General features: G+C 39.4%; 2 protein-coding genes across 8 annotated transcripts in view; both read left to right on the forward strand.

Moving 5' to 3' along the window:
* The first annotated feature begins 9,223 nt into the window (after positions 1 to 9,223).
* LOC131216891 (CSC1-like protein RXW8) overlaps positions 9,224 to 18,318 on the forward strand; it is a 46,522-nt gene continuing 37,427 nt past the window's right edge. Inside the window, exons 1-3 of one of the 7 annotated variants that reach the window (XM_058211493.1) lie at positions 9,224 to 9,581; positions 12,231 to 12,667; positions 14,795 to 14,941. In XM_058211493.1, coding sequence (XP_058067476.1) covers positions 12,384 to 12,667; positions 14,795 to 14,941 — 431 coding nt within the window. In that variant the 5' untranslated portion in view covers positions 9,224 to 9,581; positions 12,231 to 12,383. The remainder of the gene's footprint in view (positions 9,582 to 12,230; positions 12,668 to 14,794; positions 14,942 to 18,318) is intronic. The other 6 variants (XM_058211490.1, XM_058211489.1, XM_058211491.1 and 3 more) reach the window with 6 other exon arrangements.
* The window catches only part of LOC131216893 (pre-mRNA-splicing factor sap145-like), an 85,581-nt gene continuing 80,386 nt past the window's right edge, over positions 13,124 to 18,318 (forward strand). Inside the window, exon 1 of the mRNA XM_058211497.1 lies at positions 13,124 to 13,129. The gene's annotated coding sequence lies outside the window, so the exon portion shown is untranslated. The remainder of the gene's footprint in view (positions 13,130 to 18,318) is intronic.

Consider the following 18,318-nt stretch of genomic DNA (forward strand, 5'->3'; position numbering starts at 1 on the left):
TACATGCAGGTGGGCCACGTGCATGTGGAGCCCCACCATGATGCCTATGTTTGCACCAAGGACGCTGGACATGAGTTGGCTAACATGGAGTGCATGTACTGACGTGGGTGTGTACTAACAAAGGTTAAAAAAATTTACTTTTTGGGTGGGCTGCTCATGTAGGCCCCACCTTGATGTATGCATATAGTCCAAGCCGTCCATTCTGTTCCCCAGCTCATTTTTGGCATTAAGCCAAAAAATAAAGTTGATCCTATTTTTTGGTGGGCCATACCATAGGTAATAGTGGTGTTTACCATTGAAAACCACCTGGATCTTTTTACTCGCCAAAAACAGGCCACATATTGGACTCATTTGGTCGATCTTGGACCGTAGAAACCAATGGCTGGGTTGGATTTTTCTGATGCAGGCCCCATCTGTGAAAAACTGTGAGAAAATGGTTTTTTTCAAAAAAAATGAAGGAAGCAGCTGCTGCTACTGCTGCTAAGGACGTAGTAGCGTCCTGCGCTGACGGGCAGACGGACAGGCTTGACCCACGGTCCAACCGTGGGCCCTACCATGATGTGTGTTTCATACATCCACGCCGTCCATTTGTTGGCCCCCCTCCCTAGCTGTGGGCCACCCAAATAAGCCATATCCAATGCTCAGGTGGCCCACGACAAAGGAAACAGTGGGATTGAATGTATACCATTGAGACCCTTTTTGGGGTCAAAAGTTTTGGATTAATACGAAATTTGTTTTTCCTCCTCAATCCAGGTCCACGTGACCTTATGAACAGTTTAGATAGTAGTTAAACATTTTGGTGGGCCCAGGTCTATTTGACTGTATCAACAGGTTGGTGGAAAATAAACATTACTGTGGGCCCAGGTCAGTATGACCTTATCAATGTTGGATGGGAAATAATTGTTATGGTGGGCCACATGTGAGGACCCACCTTATGAAGCAAGTTGGCTAGAGTACCACACACCAGCTATATAGCTAGTCTATGTGACGTCACCAAGTTATGTGGGCCCCACCTGTTTCACCCTCGCCGCCCATCCATGGGACCCACCATAATGCATGTGTTTCATCCAAACCGTCCAACCATTTTGGAGATTATTTTAAGGCCTGAGATCAAAATAAGACAGATCGATTTATCATGTGGACCACGATGCATGGTGAGGATTAAACGGCCACCATTGAAATCCCTTAGGACCTTATGAGCAGATTGAATGGGAAATAAATGTTATGGCGAGCCTAGGGAATTTTAATGGTGGGAATCATTATCACCACTTAGATTTGGCCCTGGCCCATTTACCATGTTTATGGCCAGGTTATGAGGCCCATTGTGATGCATGCAAGGCCCATGGGTTATGGCCATTGCAGTATATGTAAGGCCCAATTGGCGCGGCCTATTCGATATACATATATGAGGCCCACCTTGATATAGATATGGGGCTCATGCTATGCGGCCCATGTAATGTATTTGGGTCCTTAGGTCGAGGCCTAACAGGATGTACATAAGGCTCATTGCAATGTGTGATTCATGGCAAGCCGTGCCTTGGAAGCAATGTTGGTTTGATGTCCACATTGTAAGGATAATGTTGATTAAATGTCCGCATTATGATTCTCCCTAAGGCCATTTGATAGGCCCATACTTGTAGCACGTACGCCGTCTAGGCCCATCTTCATTATGACAGAGCCCATCACCACATAACTTGTTTAGTATAGATCCATGATTCATGATCATACGCATAATATGTATGCACGATATGAGAAGTGACTAATTATAGCATATGCCTCCGGGCAGATTGTTTATGGGCTGAAGTTGTTATCAACTTCGCACTAGGAAATGAGTCGTAGTTTTCTTCTATATAGGTTCATTGACTGGCTTAGAGAGACAGTCAGCCAAGGGGGATGAAAATGTAGGGGTTGTTTAGGTTTTACATGAGGTGTATTTGAATTATGTGCAATTAGACTCAGCATGTTCAGCTAACACGAGCATGAGATAAAGGCCACAATTGATAGGTAACCATGTTCAGATAGTAGAACAAAAATTATCATGGTTGATAGCTATCTCAACAAGTTCAGGTAACCATGGTAAAAATAATATAACAATTGATAGATAACCATGTTCAGATTATAAAATAAATATTTGTCATGGTTGATAGCTATCTCAGCATGTTTAGTTAACTATGGGAAAGATAATATAAGAAATGATAGGTAATCATGTCCAGATAGTAGAACAAATATCAATCATGGCTGTTAGCTGTCCTAGAATGTTTAGTTAACCTGAGCATGAGATGATGTAAAAAATCACCCCAACACACACAGCTGAAATCAATCTTATCCATGTTCAGTTAACCAAAGCATGAGATGATGTAAGAGAATAATTAGCTACACAAACATCTGAAAATAGTCCCAACATGGTCAGTTAACCTGAGCATGAGATGATGTAAGAAATCATAACTACACACACAATAAAAATCAGTCACCGCATGTCTAGTCTCACCATGGCTCTGTTAGAATAACAAATGAGAGCTACATATAGTTGAAATCAGTCTCAACATGTTCAGTTAACCATGGCATTGTAGAAATGACAAATGATAGCTACACACATTACAATCAGTCAACATGTTTAGTTAACCATGGGAAAGATAATATAACAAATAATAGGTAACCATGTTCAGATTGTAAAACAAATATCTGTTATGCTTGATAGTTGTCTCAGCATGTTCGGTTAACCATGGGAAAGATAATATAAGAAATGATAGATAACCATATCCAGATAGTAGAACAAATATCTATCATGGTTGATAGCTGTCTTAGCATTTTCAGTTAACCATGGCAAAGATAATATAACAAATGGTAAGTAACCATGTTCAGATAGTAGAATAAATATCTGTCATGGTTGATAGCTGTCTCAGCATGTTCAGTTAACCATGGAAAAGATAATATAACAAATGATAGATAACCATGTCCAGATATTGAGTCGTGGTTGATAACTGTCTCTATTTGTTCAGTTAACCCTGGCAATGATAATATAAGAAATGATAGGTAACCATGTCCAGATAGTAGAACAAATATCAGTCATGGTTGATGACTGTCTCTATTTGTTCAGTTAACCATGGCAATGATAATATGAGAAATGATAGGTAACCATGTTCAGATAGTAGAACAAATATCTGTCATGGCTGTTAGCTGTCTCAGAATGTTCAGTTAACCTGAGCATGAGATTATGTAAGAAATCACCTGAATACACACAAGAAATCAGTCTCATCCATGTTCAGTTAACCAGAGCATGAGATGATGTAAGAGATTAATTAGCTACACAGACATCTGAAATCAGTCCCTACATGGTCAGTTAACCTGAGCATGAGATGATGTAAGAAATCATAGCTACACACACAATAAAAATCAGTCACTGCATGTTCAATCTCACCATGGCTCTGTTAGAATAACAAATGAGAGCTACACACACAACTGAAATTAGTCTCAGCATGTTCAGTTAACCATGGCATTGTAGGAATGACAAATGATAGCTACACATAGCTGAAATCAGTCTCAACATGTTCAGTTAACCATGGCAGAAATGATATAACTTCTGATATCTACACGCACAGCCGAGGGAGTATCCCATGGGCCTATTGGACTAGGAATGTATCAAGGAAAGAGGCATGCAATGAGCACCTTCATTGTGAAAGTAGAAGAAGGAGAACATAAGGCTTGTTCGGTTGTCAACACCTATACGATGGCCTACCATTTTTTGTTTTACAGGATCAATGTCAAACATGTGGGCCACAAGTATCCAAAACAAGCCAGAACAGGACATCAGCTTCTATTTTATAAATGAACTACTAGCTAACTCACGGTCTCCAGTCATTCAACAGAGCCACATGACTTACCTGTTCTGGCGTTGCCGTAGCTGATGGCGGGGGTAAGATGTCAGTCGCAGACGGTAGAGGATATTTCTGCATGACAGAGTAAGAGATTAATTACCGTAAATGTTAAAGAAAAAATATAGTGGAATAAAGGGGTTTTCAACCGAATCGTAATACATATAATACCTGAGTGGGGTATTGGAGAAGATGTCAGTAGAAGAAGGCAGACGGATCAGGCCCCAAAGATTGCAATGAACATCATAATCGAGTAACGAAGACGACAAATGGAAAAGATGACATTCCAACAACACGCAACACAAGTGGGATTATGGAAATGGTAAAATGTTAGATGCGAGTATAAATGCAGTAACATGCAAGCTACCGAACAGACAGACATCAAGCTCAGCGTGCGATCTGGATGAAGATGAACAGGAGCAATACATTTGGATTAAAATGCATTTTTTCCTATTTCAATACCTGAGATAGTATGAAAACAGAGGATGCGTAAGCCGCCGATGACCGCCAAGATGAGAGCCTTACCACCAAATAGTCATCAAGCAATGAACAATCATTCAGAGGTTTGGACAGTAAACACAGGGAAGAAAGAACAAATGATAGACGAAAGATATCTGGTAGAAGGGTGCGTCGTTTACCTGGCCTGAGGTCGAATGCTCTGTTACTGGATGAGTGCGTTGGTGAGTTCGGAAGAAAATGGCTTGCTTTTGATTTTTTAAAACCTGAAAGCAGGGTGTGTCACACGATCGGTGTTCATGTGGACCACCGAATTGACGATGTCAGTACCATCAAACGGGAACTACAGTCTGCAGGGAGTAGTAAAATCCCGTCTCTGCAAAAGGCATCTTTACCGCCAATTCGGACGCTGTCAGAACTGCATCCGAATCCAGAATTTTCAAACGCGCGGCCTGGTGTAATGATGAATTTTTACCTCCAAATACCCGTAATTGGAAAAACCTAACAGGCCCTTAGAGTATTCAGGGGACCTCTATGAGATAGGATCACCCTGCATGTATGCACGGATCAAATGACTTAATGCATGACTTGGATGATGTGACTCATGAATTCCCACATTATGCATAGCATACTTGTATAAACACCTTAATGACATCAGGGTTATGACCACCAATGATTCATCCTATTTGGTAGATATGAACATCGAAAATTGATTGTGGTTACAGGGCATATAGGATGTCTGTGAGAGGAAGTCTTTAAACTCATTGGTATCATTTAATGCTCCAATGTCTGCACTGAGTGAATGCATGAGTGCCCGAGTATCGAATATTAATAGGTCATGTCTCCCATTGTGTCAAGGTCTGTTAAAAGAGAGTTTAGCCTCACCTGTGTAGCATGGTGTAGGCAAATTAGTACGCATTGGCATATTATTGTCAAGGCAGGTAGTGAGGTATTTTCCCTCACATGGTCTTGCACAGCGAACCTTTCTTACTAGACCTCGGTAATGTTCCAAATGAGAACATTTTGAAATGTGGATTACAGATGAGAATTAACATGTTTGCATCGCATTGCTACATATGACATTCAACTTTATAGGCTTTGCATAGCATATTTATATAGCTTTAATATAGCTGATTACATGCATGGACTAGGCATCATGGTCGTCCTTTCCTTTTCCGCTTACTCTAATATTGAACTAGTCGTATGCATTGGCATTGCACGTGGACAAACTTATGCATTTCACGGTAATTCCCGATTATGATTCCATGTTGAGAATTGTGAATCAACACGGAATCGCCGGGAATGACTGTGAAATGCATGGAAATGACCGTGAAGTGAAGCGAATTGACCATGAAATGTGTGGAAATGACCGTGAAGTGAAGGGAATTGACCGTGAAATGCATGGAAATGACCGTGAATCAACACGGAATCACCGGGAATGACCGTGAAATGCATGGAAATGACCATGAAGTGAAGGGAATTGACCGTGAAGTGAAGGGAATTGACCGTGAATCAACACGGAATCGCCGGGAATGACCGTGAAATGCATGGAAATGACCGTGAAGTGAAGCGAATTGACCGTGAAATGCATGGAAATGACCGTGAAGTGAAGGGAATTGACCGTGAAATGCGTGGAAATGATCGTGAATCAACACAGAATCGCCGGGAATGACCGTGAAATGCATGGAAATGACCGTGAAGTGAAGCGAATTGACCGTGAAATGAATGGAATTGATCGTGAAGTGAAGCGAATTGACCGTGAAAGTGAAGGGAGTGAAATGCATGGAATTGATAGTGAAATGAAATGAATGAAATTGATCGCGAACTGATTGAAATTGACCGCGAAGTGAATGAAATGAATTTTCGACCATCAACCTGATGGAATCTTGGAAAATAAGTAGGTTGGTTAGCTAAAGTAGCATCTCCTACCCCAAAATCCTATATGGTACGTCAAGTAACTCATTCTGGTTTAAGAGATATGTTTATTAAATGAATAAAGAAAGAAATGAATAAAAAGAGAGAATTTTTTTTTTTATATGCTTATATATACATATTTATATAAATATGTATTAGAGAAAAATGTAGGAGAGAAAAAGTTCTACTTGTAAAAAAGAGAAAAAAAGAAGTACACAGGTGGAACAACGAGTTGGGGTCGACCGGGTCAGTGGGACAGTGACTCGGGGTCGACCGGGTCCAAACCCAGTCGACCCCATCTCATTGTCCACCCTTTTGCAATTGGCGTATTATGGCTATGGTTATAGCTACGGCTATGGTACGGTTATAATCCGTAGCTAAAGGAAGCTTAAAGCAGGGGCAATTTGGACCTGAGAAATGGGCCGTATAGCTAGGGCTTATTCTTGGGAGCTCAAAGTAAGTGGGCTTATTTTTTGGGAATGGGCCATAAATGGGTCGTACGGTAGGAAATTTCTCCTAACTTAAAAGGGAAGCAAATTGCGTAGTGAGTAACTCACCACCTTTAACATACTGGCTAAACGCTGTGAGGTCCACCTTGATTTATTTATTTTATCCTCTCTGTCTATCCATTTTCCTAGATAATTTTAGTGCTTTAGCTCAAAAACGAATCATATAAAATGTTTAAATGGACCACACCACAGGAAACAATTGATTTGAATGTCTACCGTTGAAAATTTCTCAGGGGCCGTAGAAGTTTTGGATCAAGCTTATATTTGTGTTTATTGTTCATCCGTGTCTTTATGATCTCATGAACAGGTTGGATGACAAATAAACATCACTGGGGGGCCTAAAAAGGTTTCAACGGTGGAAATCATTATACCCACTGGTAAGACCGAGGTCGAATCCACAGGATCTAATCTCGTGTGTATGTTATCTGAAAATAACCAGATCTAGAACTAGGCTAAGATGAAATCTAAACCAATTGTGATTTGAGGAATAATGGTGAAATATTTATCTAAACTTAAAGAATTCAGAAAAAGGAAACTAGGGATTCAGAGGATCCACTTGTAGAGATCAGGGAGATCTTATGCCTGCTTCATGGATATTATACCGAACTTACTTAATATAGTTTTCAAGAGATGAAAGGTATAAGAATTAGGTATGATTCCATCACAAATCCATGCCTAAGAGACAAGGTAAACAACAGAACTTAGACCAATCCATAACCAACTAAAAGATGTATGAGTGTTAGGAAGGATTCCATCATCCAACCATGTCAATGAGACGATGGCGAACAACAGGGTTTCCGAACATCAAAATAAAAGGAAAGGAATTATTCAAGCCATCACAGATCTACTGTAATTTAAATCACAACAAACCATTAATGACTAAAAGAATTTCTTAAATCAAAACAGAGTCAATCAGTTTAGTCAAATCAAACCTGTAGAAGCTCCCATCACACCACAAGTTTCACCTCTTAGTCCTAGCTAAGAGATTTAGCCTAACATAATTAGACTAAATCTCAACATAATTCATAGGAAAAAGAAGAAAAATAAAGAAAAAATATATAAAAATTTCAAACACTTCTCTCTCCGCCTCTCTTTCTCTATCTGACGTCCCCTGTTCAAGCACACCCTCTTCTCCACGTTTGGAACTCTTTTTATAGCTTTTGGAGTGGTGGAAATCGGATTTGGGAAGCTATCGCACGCGCAGCGAAAGCCTTTTCGCAGCCAAGTTCGGGGCTTCATAACTCTCGCGTTCCTTACATTATTTCTGTAAAATCAACGTCTCTTGGAAGTATTTTGGCTGGCCTACACGATGGACGGTTCAGATCTGCCATATGATCAAAGATGGTGGGCCACAACTGCCTGGAAAATCAGATTTCGCGGACGTGCGTAGCCTTTCGCACGTCCGGCACTGACGTGATCGGTGGGCCCCACAGAGGTGTTTTCGAGGAAATCCACCCCGTCCATTAGATTGCCCTCGAAATTTCGGTAAGAAACGGATGGTTTTTCATGTCCATTGACTCAGAATCAGAGAAGAAATCATTCAAACATCAATTTGAACGTTGCAGGGCAGTCCACTTATGGCCTCTGTATCGCGCACGTGTGCTTGCATGGGTCCAAAAGTTCAGCATAGGTTTGAAGAATTCATGGCCCTCTACAAGATGGACGGTTCAGATTGGTCGAACAGGCCATGGGTGAGGCCCACTAGCGTTCGCAAAACGGGTCAGCAGCGCTGACCCGCTTTAGTTAATTCGGTGCGGCTCGCGTACGTGTACACGTGTAGTGTACACACCTCACATACAAGCCCCATTGTGATGTGTTTTAAAAATCTGATCCATCTATTCATTTTCTCATCTTATTTAAACCGTTGAGACCAAAGTTGAGACAGTTCCAGATATCAGGTGGGCCCAGAATCAACAGTTTATGGGCTGATCTGTCAGTTGGGGTACTTCCATAGTGATCCGAGGGCTGAAATTTGATATGTACGGTTAATTTATGGCCCTCAGGCCATGTATGAAGTTTTGAGCCAATCAGATGGCGAGAAGTATGTGATCTTGCATTTTTCACCAATTTCGGGCCTCTTTAACGTGAATGGCTTGATTTCCTCGGATCCACGGTGTGTAATTCCATCGATCTTGGTCCCCTGAGTCCGTCCCTTGCCTTGGGTGTCATCGAGCGTTAAATCCATGGTTTAAGCACCCTTTTTCGATTCATGCTTGTAGAAGTTTTGGATCAAGCTTATATTTGTGTTTATTGTTCATCCGTGTCTTTATGATCTCATGAACAGGTTGGATGACAAATAAACATCACTGGGGGGCCTAAAAAGGTTTCAACGGTGGAAATCATTATACCCACTGTTTCCTGTGGTATGATCCACTTTGGATATGCTTCAATTTTTGGATCAACCATTTAAATTAGATGGAAAAATGGATGGACGGTGTGGATAGTCCGTATACATTCAAGGTGGGCCCAACTGAGTTTACTTAGTACGATACGAGCGTACGGAGTATCTCAGTACGCAATCCGATTTCAACTTTTAAAGACCGAGAGAGAGGGAGAGTTCGAAAGATTCTCTTCTCCGTCAAAGACACCGCGAGTCCGCTACCATAACCATCGAAAATTCCAACCAAAATTCCCAAAAATCTCTTCGAAAATATTTTTATTTGGCAAATCCCAACCCAAATCCCATAATCCACGGCAGAAATCCAATTTCCTTCCAGAATAATTATCTTCGAACAAAAAAAAGAGTCTTAGGGTTATTCTTACAAGATCCGGGGATGTCGATTGCGGCCCACCTAATCCAGTCGAAAGCCACCTCAAGCAGATCACAAAGGTAAGATAAATTGTTTCTATATATTTTTCTCTCTCTTTATATTTCTATTTTGCGATTTCTGGATGAGAAGAGATGTTTTTTCTTTTCTTTTCTTTTGTTTATTTTGCGATATCGATATGGTTAAATTTTTTTTTTTTTAAACGTCGAGCATGCAATATGACATGCTCTAATCAAGGCATTCGAAAATGGTAACGGTGGCTGTAACAACTACCCGTGTTCTATTTACTCGACTGACTCTTTAACTCCTGTATTTTTATTCTAAATGAGTGGAATTTATCCCTCTTATGCATATCCCTAATCATTACATACCATCCCCCTCAAGAAATTTGGGAAAATAAAAATAAAAATAAGAATTCGGATAAATAGTGTTGGCCCATTGGGTACACTTGAACACGGCACGAAAACGTCCTAAACTTCATGCAATCCATGAGACTCATTCCACCTATTCATTATACACCATTACACTACAGATATTTGAAGAGAAATTTTTTAAAAATTGGATGAAGAGCGTCAGCCTGATTTGAGTACACTGAACAAATCGAAGTTCATGCATTTCATGGGATTCATCTCACTAACGCATATATCTAATCATTTATACCATTTCCCTAAAGAACTTTGAGGAAAAAAATCTGTTACTATTTATTCAAAAATGGCCCGTTACAAGCGTAAAGGTCCGTTACAGCCATTATGGGCTTTTTTTAAACGTTCATGATGGCCCCGTATTGTGTAATGGTGCCCGCCATTACTGTTATGTAACGCCTTTTATGTAACTGTTATTGAATCCCATGGATACAGTATATTAGAGTAATTCATCTCCTAAACAGGGAAAATATGCAACTTGATAACTTGAATTCTGTGCATTATCGGATAGAATATCATTGTTTGAAGGAAACAATGGGAAAATGTGGAATTTTCAAGTGAAACTTCAGGATATGTTAAAAGACATTTTGACATGCTTAGGACTCAAAATATTACCAAGAAAAAAACTATACATAATAGGTTTCTATTTTACAGGGACCTAAATCAAGTGTTTTTGGACAAAAGCACTGCAGTTATATACAAAATGAGTTCCATCCATCCATCCATCCATCCATACATACATCCTTACGTCCATACATATGTACCTAGATATATCGATCCGTCCATCCATAAATTCATAAATGCATTGATACATCCATCCATCAATACATGCATGCATGCATGTATACATGCATCCATCTATATACATACATACATAAATGTGAGAAACAATTTACGAAACAACTTAATCATCCTTTTCAAAATAGATAGATTTTTCTTTATATATATTTAGTTGTTTTTTAAATAATTTAAAATTTTTTATGAAAGAAAGTTTGTTGCCAATCTATAAATTGACCAACACTCATGAATGTATAAACTTGCACATCAATCAACACTCGTCAACATCTATTTTCCAAATTGACAGATTATATATATATATATATATATATATATATATATTCAATTTTTAAATAATTAAAAGTATTTTTTCGGAAAAAAAGGAAGACTCGTGGCCAAATGATATATCGACCACTAATGAATATGTCAAATTTTACTTTGAGCAAAATTGGAGAAAACTAGGATTTCCCAATTTCCTCAATTTTCCACCACTAAAGTTATGATCTTTTCGCTTCAATCCTTTTTAATGTGCGGGAATCATGGATAGACATGGATTCTAGTGCAACCCATGCTAAAATGTCTAAAAAGTTGACATTTTCTCATCTTTTTCTCACCTTAGACTCGCGGTTTATGTTCGCTTTCCAATTGTGATTTCTTCCTCAAATTTGAGATTCTAATTCAAAAACCTCAAGAGGAGTGGTCTAAGTTACCCTAGGAAGAGATCTCCCAAAAAATTTAAGGAAAAAAAATCACGAAAAGGCTTCTTTTTTTTTTTTTGGATTTTTGAAAGTAATTTTCCCAGCTTTTTTATACCCCTCAAAATAAAAAAAAGTTTTGATGTTAACGATATTATTGATATTATCATCGATACTACACATTTATACTAACTTGGTTGGTGCAATATCCCAAATATTACGAAATATTAGCGATATTGTTGATAATATCTTCGATGTGCTGTAAATCTTATTTTACACTTCTTATCTATATCGTTGACCCAACGATTTCGATAATATCACTGACATTACAATAATAGATTTCCATCCCTCAAGTCTTCTCTCATCTCTTTTCTCCCATGGTCTCTGGTGGGCTGAAAGTGTTTCCACTTCGAAGAGATGCGGCTTGTAACGTTACAACAATAATAGCTTTTGTAATAGAGATGTGTGTGGGGTGTGAGTGATCCAGGGTTTGGTCCCTGGTTGTTTTACGTTTGTAAACCTTACCACCTTGGAAATATCCAAGGTTTTCAAAAAAGGAAAAAAGAAAAAAAACAAAGAAAAAGGAAAAAAAAGAAAAAGAAAAAGAAAGAGAAAAAAAGCTTTTGTGGAGAAAGAAGAAAAAAATGTCCGTCCGGTATGCATTGGAACGAACTGCATGGTGTGTCATGGGTTATGTCATTATTTCCGTCACACAATTCATGTTTCTTAGGCATTACACCTGTGAATACTTTGTGTTTATGTCGACTCTCTTGACATTTTTGGTGACTTTTCTTCTACTATTTTTTTTTTTTGGCAGCATCTGGACTTTTGCTTATCGTAGAGTTTAAGTTGCTCTAGAATACCTGCTTGCTTGACGATGTCCCTGCAACTGGAGAAATCCTTGAAGCTTCCCACTCTTGTTGTTCATCTGCTAAATGATGCCCATACTTTTCATCTGTAGCGGACGGAGATGAATATCTCTGCTCTTCTAACTTCTGCGGGCATCAATATAGGCATGTGCGCATTGCTCTTGTGTTTTTATTCCATCTTAAGAAAACAGCCTGGCCTTGTCAATGTGTACTTTGGGGGGAGGCTTCTTGCTCAAGAGAACATTATGCTTCCAGATGCATTTCGCTTCGAGATGTTACTGCCTTCTCCCAGCTGGATATTGAAGGCCTGGAAATCAACAGAGGATGACATCTTGGCTGCTGCTGGGTTAGATGCTGTGGTCTTCCTCAGACTGCTTGTTTTCAGGTGATCAAATGCTTACTTCCAGTAGCCTCTAGCCAAAAAATTGTGACATCAAAGCGCCATCTTAAATTTTTTACTTGAACTAGCAACATACTGCATCCTAATGAAAAAAATAATATTTCTAATTCAATATTTTGTTTGCAAGTTTGCTGAAGATATTTTGTTATGACATGTATGACTGATGAGTCTTTTTGCTTTTGTTTCTGTATGAAATCTCAACACAAGCTACCATCTTGTGAATAATCCAGTTTCACAATGAATCTTGTCCTATTAATTTGGCTCAAATGGTAGAGCTTCTTATCAGTGATAAAACACACTGTATAGGGTACCACTGCAACCCCATCCATGGACTAGTTTGATTGCTGAATCTAGTATGACTAAAATTACCCCGGATATATTTTTTTTCCTGAGTGAGAACTTTGGGAAGAAACATAAAGAAAAGACCATGAAATGAGAAAGAATTTGTAAATAATCATCATCTTAACATTGGGGTTGGATGTTTCTCATATTTTCTTAGCAAAAGTTTGACGATTGCCTACCTCCTCACATTGACCTCTCTCCATCACCCAGTTTTGGGATTGGCATGTAATGTCCAGATGGAGTTTATGCTGGGTATACTTTATTTCGTTATAAATTAAACTGCCTCACGCAAAAGTTTCAATTTTCCAACTGAAAAACGAAAATCATTTGCATGTATCATTCCTTGTTGAATAAATGAACTTGAATAAAGTAGGATCCTAGGAGCTTCACTAATGCAGATTTCGAAATACATGCTCATGCAAATCTTTCCAAAGAGAGCACACACCATAATAGAAGAGGATTGGAAGTCTGTTTGAACTTTGTTAAGACACCTCACATGAAGAAAGACAAACCAAAGGTTCCATGGACAAACCAATATGATAATGTACAAGTTGAACACAAACAGAAGGGAAAGGGCCAAATTCTATCATTCGCAGCTAGGATTCAATAATCATAGTCAGAAAAATCCAATGGTGATTGGTGATGGACGAAAGAATAACATACGAGAAATTGTATTATGTACCTTGGAACCTTATTAACATCAGCATGGAATTTCTCTGATACATCCTAGAAATCATTCCTGACAATGAGTGGTTGGCAGCCCTCAACATGGACTCAATTCAAAATATGGTAGAAAAATCCAGGCATAGCACTTGGACAAGAAAATAGTCTCACAGTGGGCTAGTTGACTAACGTATTAGATGCTCTTAATTAAGGTATTCGGTATTGGTAGCAGCTGGTGTAAGGTGTGGCTGTATGACCGTTACAATACAGGCCATAATGGCTGTTATGGCCCTGCAATGATCGAATACTTTCTAGAGTTAAAAAATGTATAGGCCCGTATTGGCCTGTTACGGACCATTTTTTTTTTCCTTCAGATTGGGCATTGTAGCCCTGTATTGTGCAACCGGTCTCACCGTTAGTTTTAACATAACCATTTTTGAATACCTTGCTCTCAATTGGTTCCTAGATTTGGAAATCCACGGGTTTAGTGAGTTGGAAAGTTGGGTCACACTTGGATAACTAGTCTAGTTAGAGAGGGAAACTTGCTTCACAAGTAAGAAAAATAGCTATGAAGTATTTGTGCCTACGTGTGAATGAGTGTTGTGTAACTTTTTACTAATAACATGTGAAAAGAAGGGGTTTCTTGAAGAGAAAATAAAATCAATTCTTCCATAGGAGATGTACATTATTTATATTTTTGGTGTATGATAATACCACTCACGTACGGAGTGTAAGAGATGGCAGGAAGGTTTATCTAACAAAACCTCAAGGTGTGGCATATCTGTGAATCATGTCCAGCTTAACTATAGGCTTTTGTAGATGATTTCTTTCTTAGAACTTTGGGGAACATGAATGTTATCTTTGAATTCCGCATATGGAATATGCTTCTCTTTTCAATAAATTTCCCTATTTCAGTGACATTTTACCTAACATGGTGTCCATCTGTGCTTCTTTCTTCTATTTCCTTTCAAGCTACAAGGTATGTGCTTTAGCTGTAGGGCATCTTGAACAAATTTTCTTGAAATCATCATGTATAATCAGCAACATTTTTCCTTTTAATTCTACAAGTTATTTAAGTGACCATGGGATAGTAAAAACCATCTGCAGTATTCGGATCTTCTCCATTGCGGCAGTCATCTGCATGTTTCTCGTGCTCCCATTGAATTATTATGGACAGGAGATGGTTCACAGGCATATTCCATCAGAATCGTTGGACGTATTTACCATTGGAAACGTCAAGGAAGGATCAAAATGGTACGACTGTTTTTTATTGATTCATTTCTAAAAGTAGACTGTCTGTCCTTATCGTACGATGATATTTTTCAAGAAAAAGTTAATGATGACATTTCCATATTGATGATCATACAATACCATATTTTATTAACATGGAACTTGGATTTATGCTTCAGAAATGGAGTTTGGATTTTTAGAATGCTTTTAATTGTCAGGACGGACAATTCATTTCTTGGCATCTATATGGTTGCTTCTCACAAGATGTCCTCGTGTAGTTTTGGAATGGTGTTAGGAATGAATTATTGTCATGGTTGAGGTGTGCATGGATTCTACATTCATTAGCTCATGCTTTTATACTTAAATGATGCCCGACCATAGTTTGGACCCATGGTTTAGAAAGTTTGGATTGACATGCTTGCAAGTGGGCACGGGGCATGGTCTCAAAGTCACATTGAACGAACAATCATAACCATCATCAGTTTCCATCAAATGGATGGCTGACTCCCGCCCAATTCTGGTTTCATTTTTGGGCAACACCCCAACAACAATTGGCATGTTGTTTTTTTATTTTTTTATTTTTTTATTTTTCTACAATTTTACATTTACTACTTTGAAGTATCTACTTCTCTCCTCTCCTTTTTCTTTGGTAGTCTTTGTTAAAAGGCCAGTTGAATGGTAAAGCAGGCTTGGTAGCACCAAATCGATGACACTATTGGCTGTGGGTGAGAATTCCAGATCGGGTGAGCGACTAAAGCTCGGGAGAGCTAAATCCTCTCGACGGAGCCAAAACCCCTAATAGAAGGATTCGTAAAGAGTTACAAAAGGCATCATTTCTCAATATATTGCAGTGAGGTAAGAAATTCCTCTCGAGGTAGCCATAGAACATGGGATAGTTGACGTTCTTGAGATTTGTGAGGTGACACCCGTCAGTTGAAGAATAACTGTTGTTCTTGGGACAATCACATGAGAAGATCTCGAGGAGGTTCCTCTAAACAAAGCTGATTAGTTTCGTGGGATATTTCGAAAGCAAGTCCCAAGTTAGGGTTTTTGAGAGAGGTTCTTCTTGTCATCATTGACACTCTCGTAGTCCATATAGGGTTCGAACAACGTCGGAAAAGGCGAGGTATTTAAGTAAAGGCAAGGGTACTGCAGCGTATGATTTTCATCATGGAGCAGACAATTGCAGAGAGGAGGGGTTATGGATTCTGACAGGTAGAGGTTGGAGAAAGGAGCATAAGATTTTTTTTGCTCAATCTGGTGAATCCCTTAGGGAGGTATTGATTATCTTCATTTCCAACTTCCCTGAGGAATGGATGGAATTGAATTTCTCCAATGTTTTTGCCAAGTTCGGGTTGGTAAAAGAGGTCGTCATTCCTAGAGTGGAAGGCTCGGGGACTATTAAAGGCTTTGCTATCGTTAGATGGCCTCTGAGAATGAAATGAACAAAGCTATAAAAGGGCTGAATGGTAAGCATTAGTGGAAAGCCGCTCATAGTTTAGGTTGCCCACTATGGCTCGGCTTGGGTTAATCAAGAAACTAGCATACTTGATGGGGACATCACACGCGCACGCGCAAACGTATCCACGGAAAAGGAGGGCCCCACTGTCGATCTGGCTCGATGACGACGTCCAGGGAGGGCCTCCTAGTTAGAAGACGGAGTTTTGATTCAAAGAGTGGGCTCGATAGTCAAGAAAAGCCCATCATGGGATCTCATGATTATGGCCCACTAGTCGGATTAAATTCATACTTTAGGTTTTGCTTATTTGCATTATTTAGAACATCATGAACGCTTTAGATTTCTTTGATTGGTTTTTATTTTAGTTTACTTCGTCGCCAAGTAATAGGTTGCGCACATGGCCCGAGTTTTGGGGTATAGGATTTTCCTATAAATAGGCACCCCATGTAGTTCTTTTGGATTCATTGAAGTTAAATAAAAATTCTTGCGTTTTCTTGCTCCTTTCCGAGTTATGAAAACCTTATTGGGTGCGAAGCCCTCTCTTCTTCGAAGGGCTAACTACTGTGGTGCGAAGCCACATCTATCCCGATTCGCCCCCACTTTCTTCCATCCATATTTCTCCTCCTACAATCATCTACACTTCAAATCCATCTATTGTAGCCGTTTTTCTCTCTACAACAGATTTCCAGAATCTAGCCCTGCAGGAGGGCTGAAACTTTGGCGGAGCACCACGCACAAACCGTGCATCGGATCGAGCTGATATTTAGGGATTTTGAAGTCCACCCCTGGCCGACTAGGGCCAAGCTGGCCCTTTTCTTAATAGTGGGCCTCACACACGTGCGGCCAGGATCACACGAACGCGCGTTTGGGCCATTGTTGCTGTCCACACGTGCGGTACTTCTCTAGTTCGTATCTCCTTTCTTTCACTCAAAGTCCCTAAACTTAACCCTAAATTATTCAAATCCCCAATTTTATGCCATTTCTTCATCCTTAGGGTTTCCCGAATTGAAATTTCTGAATCCCTTGGATTGGGGGAATTATTTCTGTGCATGTGTGGATGAATTTACCCTCCTTTGATTCTTGTTTGGTCCATAATTTTACTGATCTAGTCCTAGCCTGTGTAGGCCTGGACTTGTGTAAATTCCCCTTTACTTGAATGTTTGAACTTTTGTGTGGGACGTGGAATTATTATGTGATCGTTCTGCATTAGTTTGATCTAAGCCTGAATTCTTGCATATTATATGCAAATTTCATGTCCTGCATCAAATTTGGTATCAGAGCCTAGGGTTCTTATATGGGAATTCATCACATATTTAGGGTTTAGTTTGTTTAAGTCCATCATACATCCAGTTCATCATATATAGCTGCTTAAGAGTTCGTATTTACTGATGTTAGTTGCTGAAATTTCTGTTAGCAGGAAGTTAGCAATTCACATTGCTGTAACTTTCTGTTATTCCCTTATTTTGACAACTATGTTGCTGGATTTTAGTAGCACTACGTAGTTTCCCTTATATAGTCTCATAGTATCATTTAGTCCTATTTAGTTGCATATAGTCATCATAGAAAGTCCTTAGGTGGAGTTAGCAAGTGTATGCCAATATGTATGGGTCATGGTTTTGGCTTGCACCTTACACTAAACATGGAGCAACTGCTAGAGTCATTAAACAAACTGTCCCAGCAGATCGAGTCTTTGGGTAAGCGCTGGGAACAACATATAGACCAACGCTTTGATCAATTTGATATGCGCATTATTCAACTAAAGGCCTCCGCCAGGACAAACCCCACCATTGGGGTGGATTTCCAATCTCAGGCAGGTGGCTAGGAAGATAGACCAATGAATGGAGTTGGCCAAGGAATCAGTTATGGGCGTGCACCTGTGCTCCCACCCCATGAAGGACATCAAGACCACTATTTTGAGGGGTATAACAAAATAGTATAGAAT

This window comes from Magnolia sinica, chromosome 10 (genome assembly GCF_029962835.1).
Source record: "Magnolia sinica isolate HGM2019 chromosome 10, MsV1, whole genome shotgun sequence".
Classification (NCBI taxonomy): domain Eukaryota; kingdom Viridiplantae; phylum Streptophyta; class Magnoliopsida; order Magnoliales; family Magnoliaceae; genus Magnolia; species Magnolia sinica.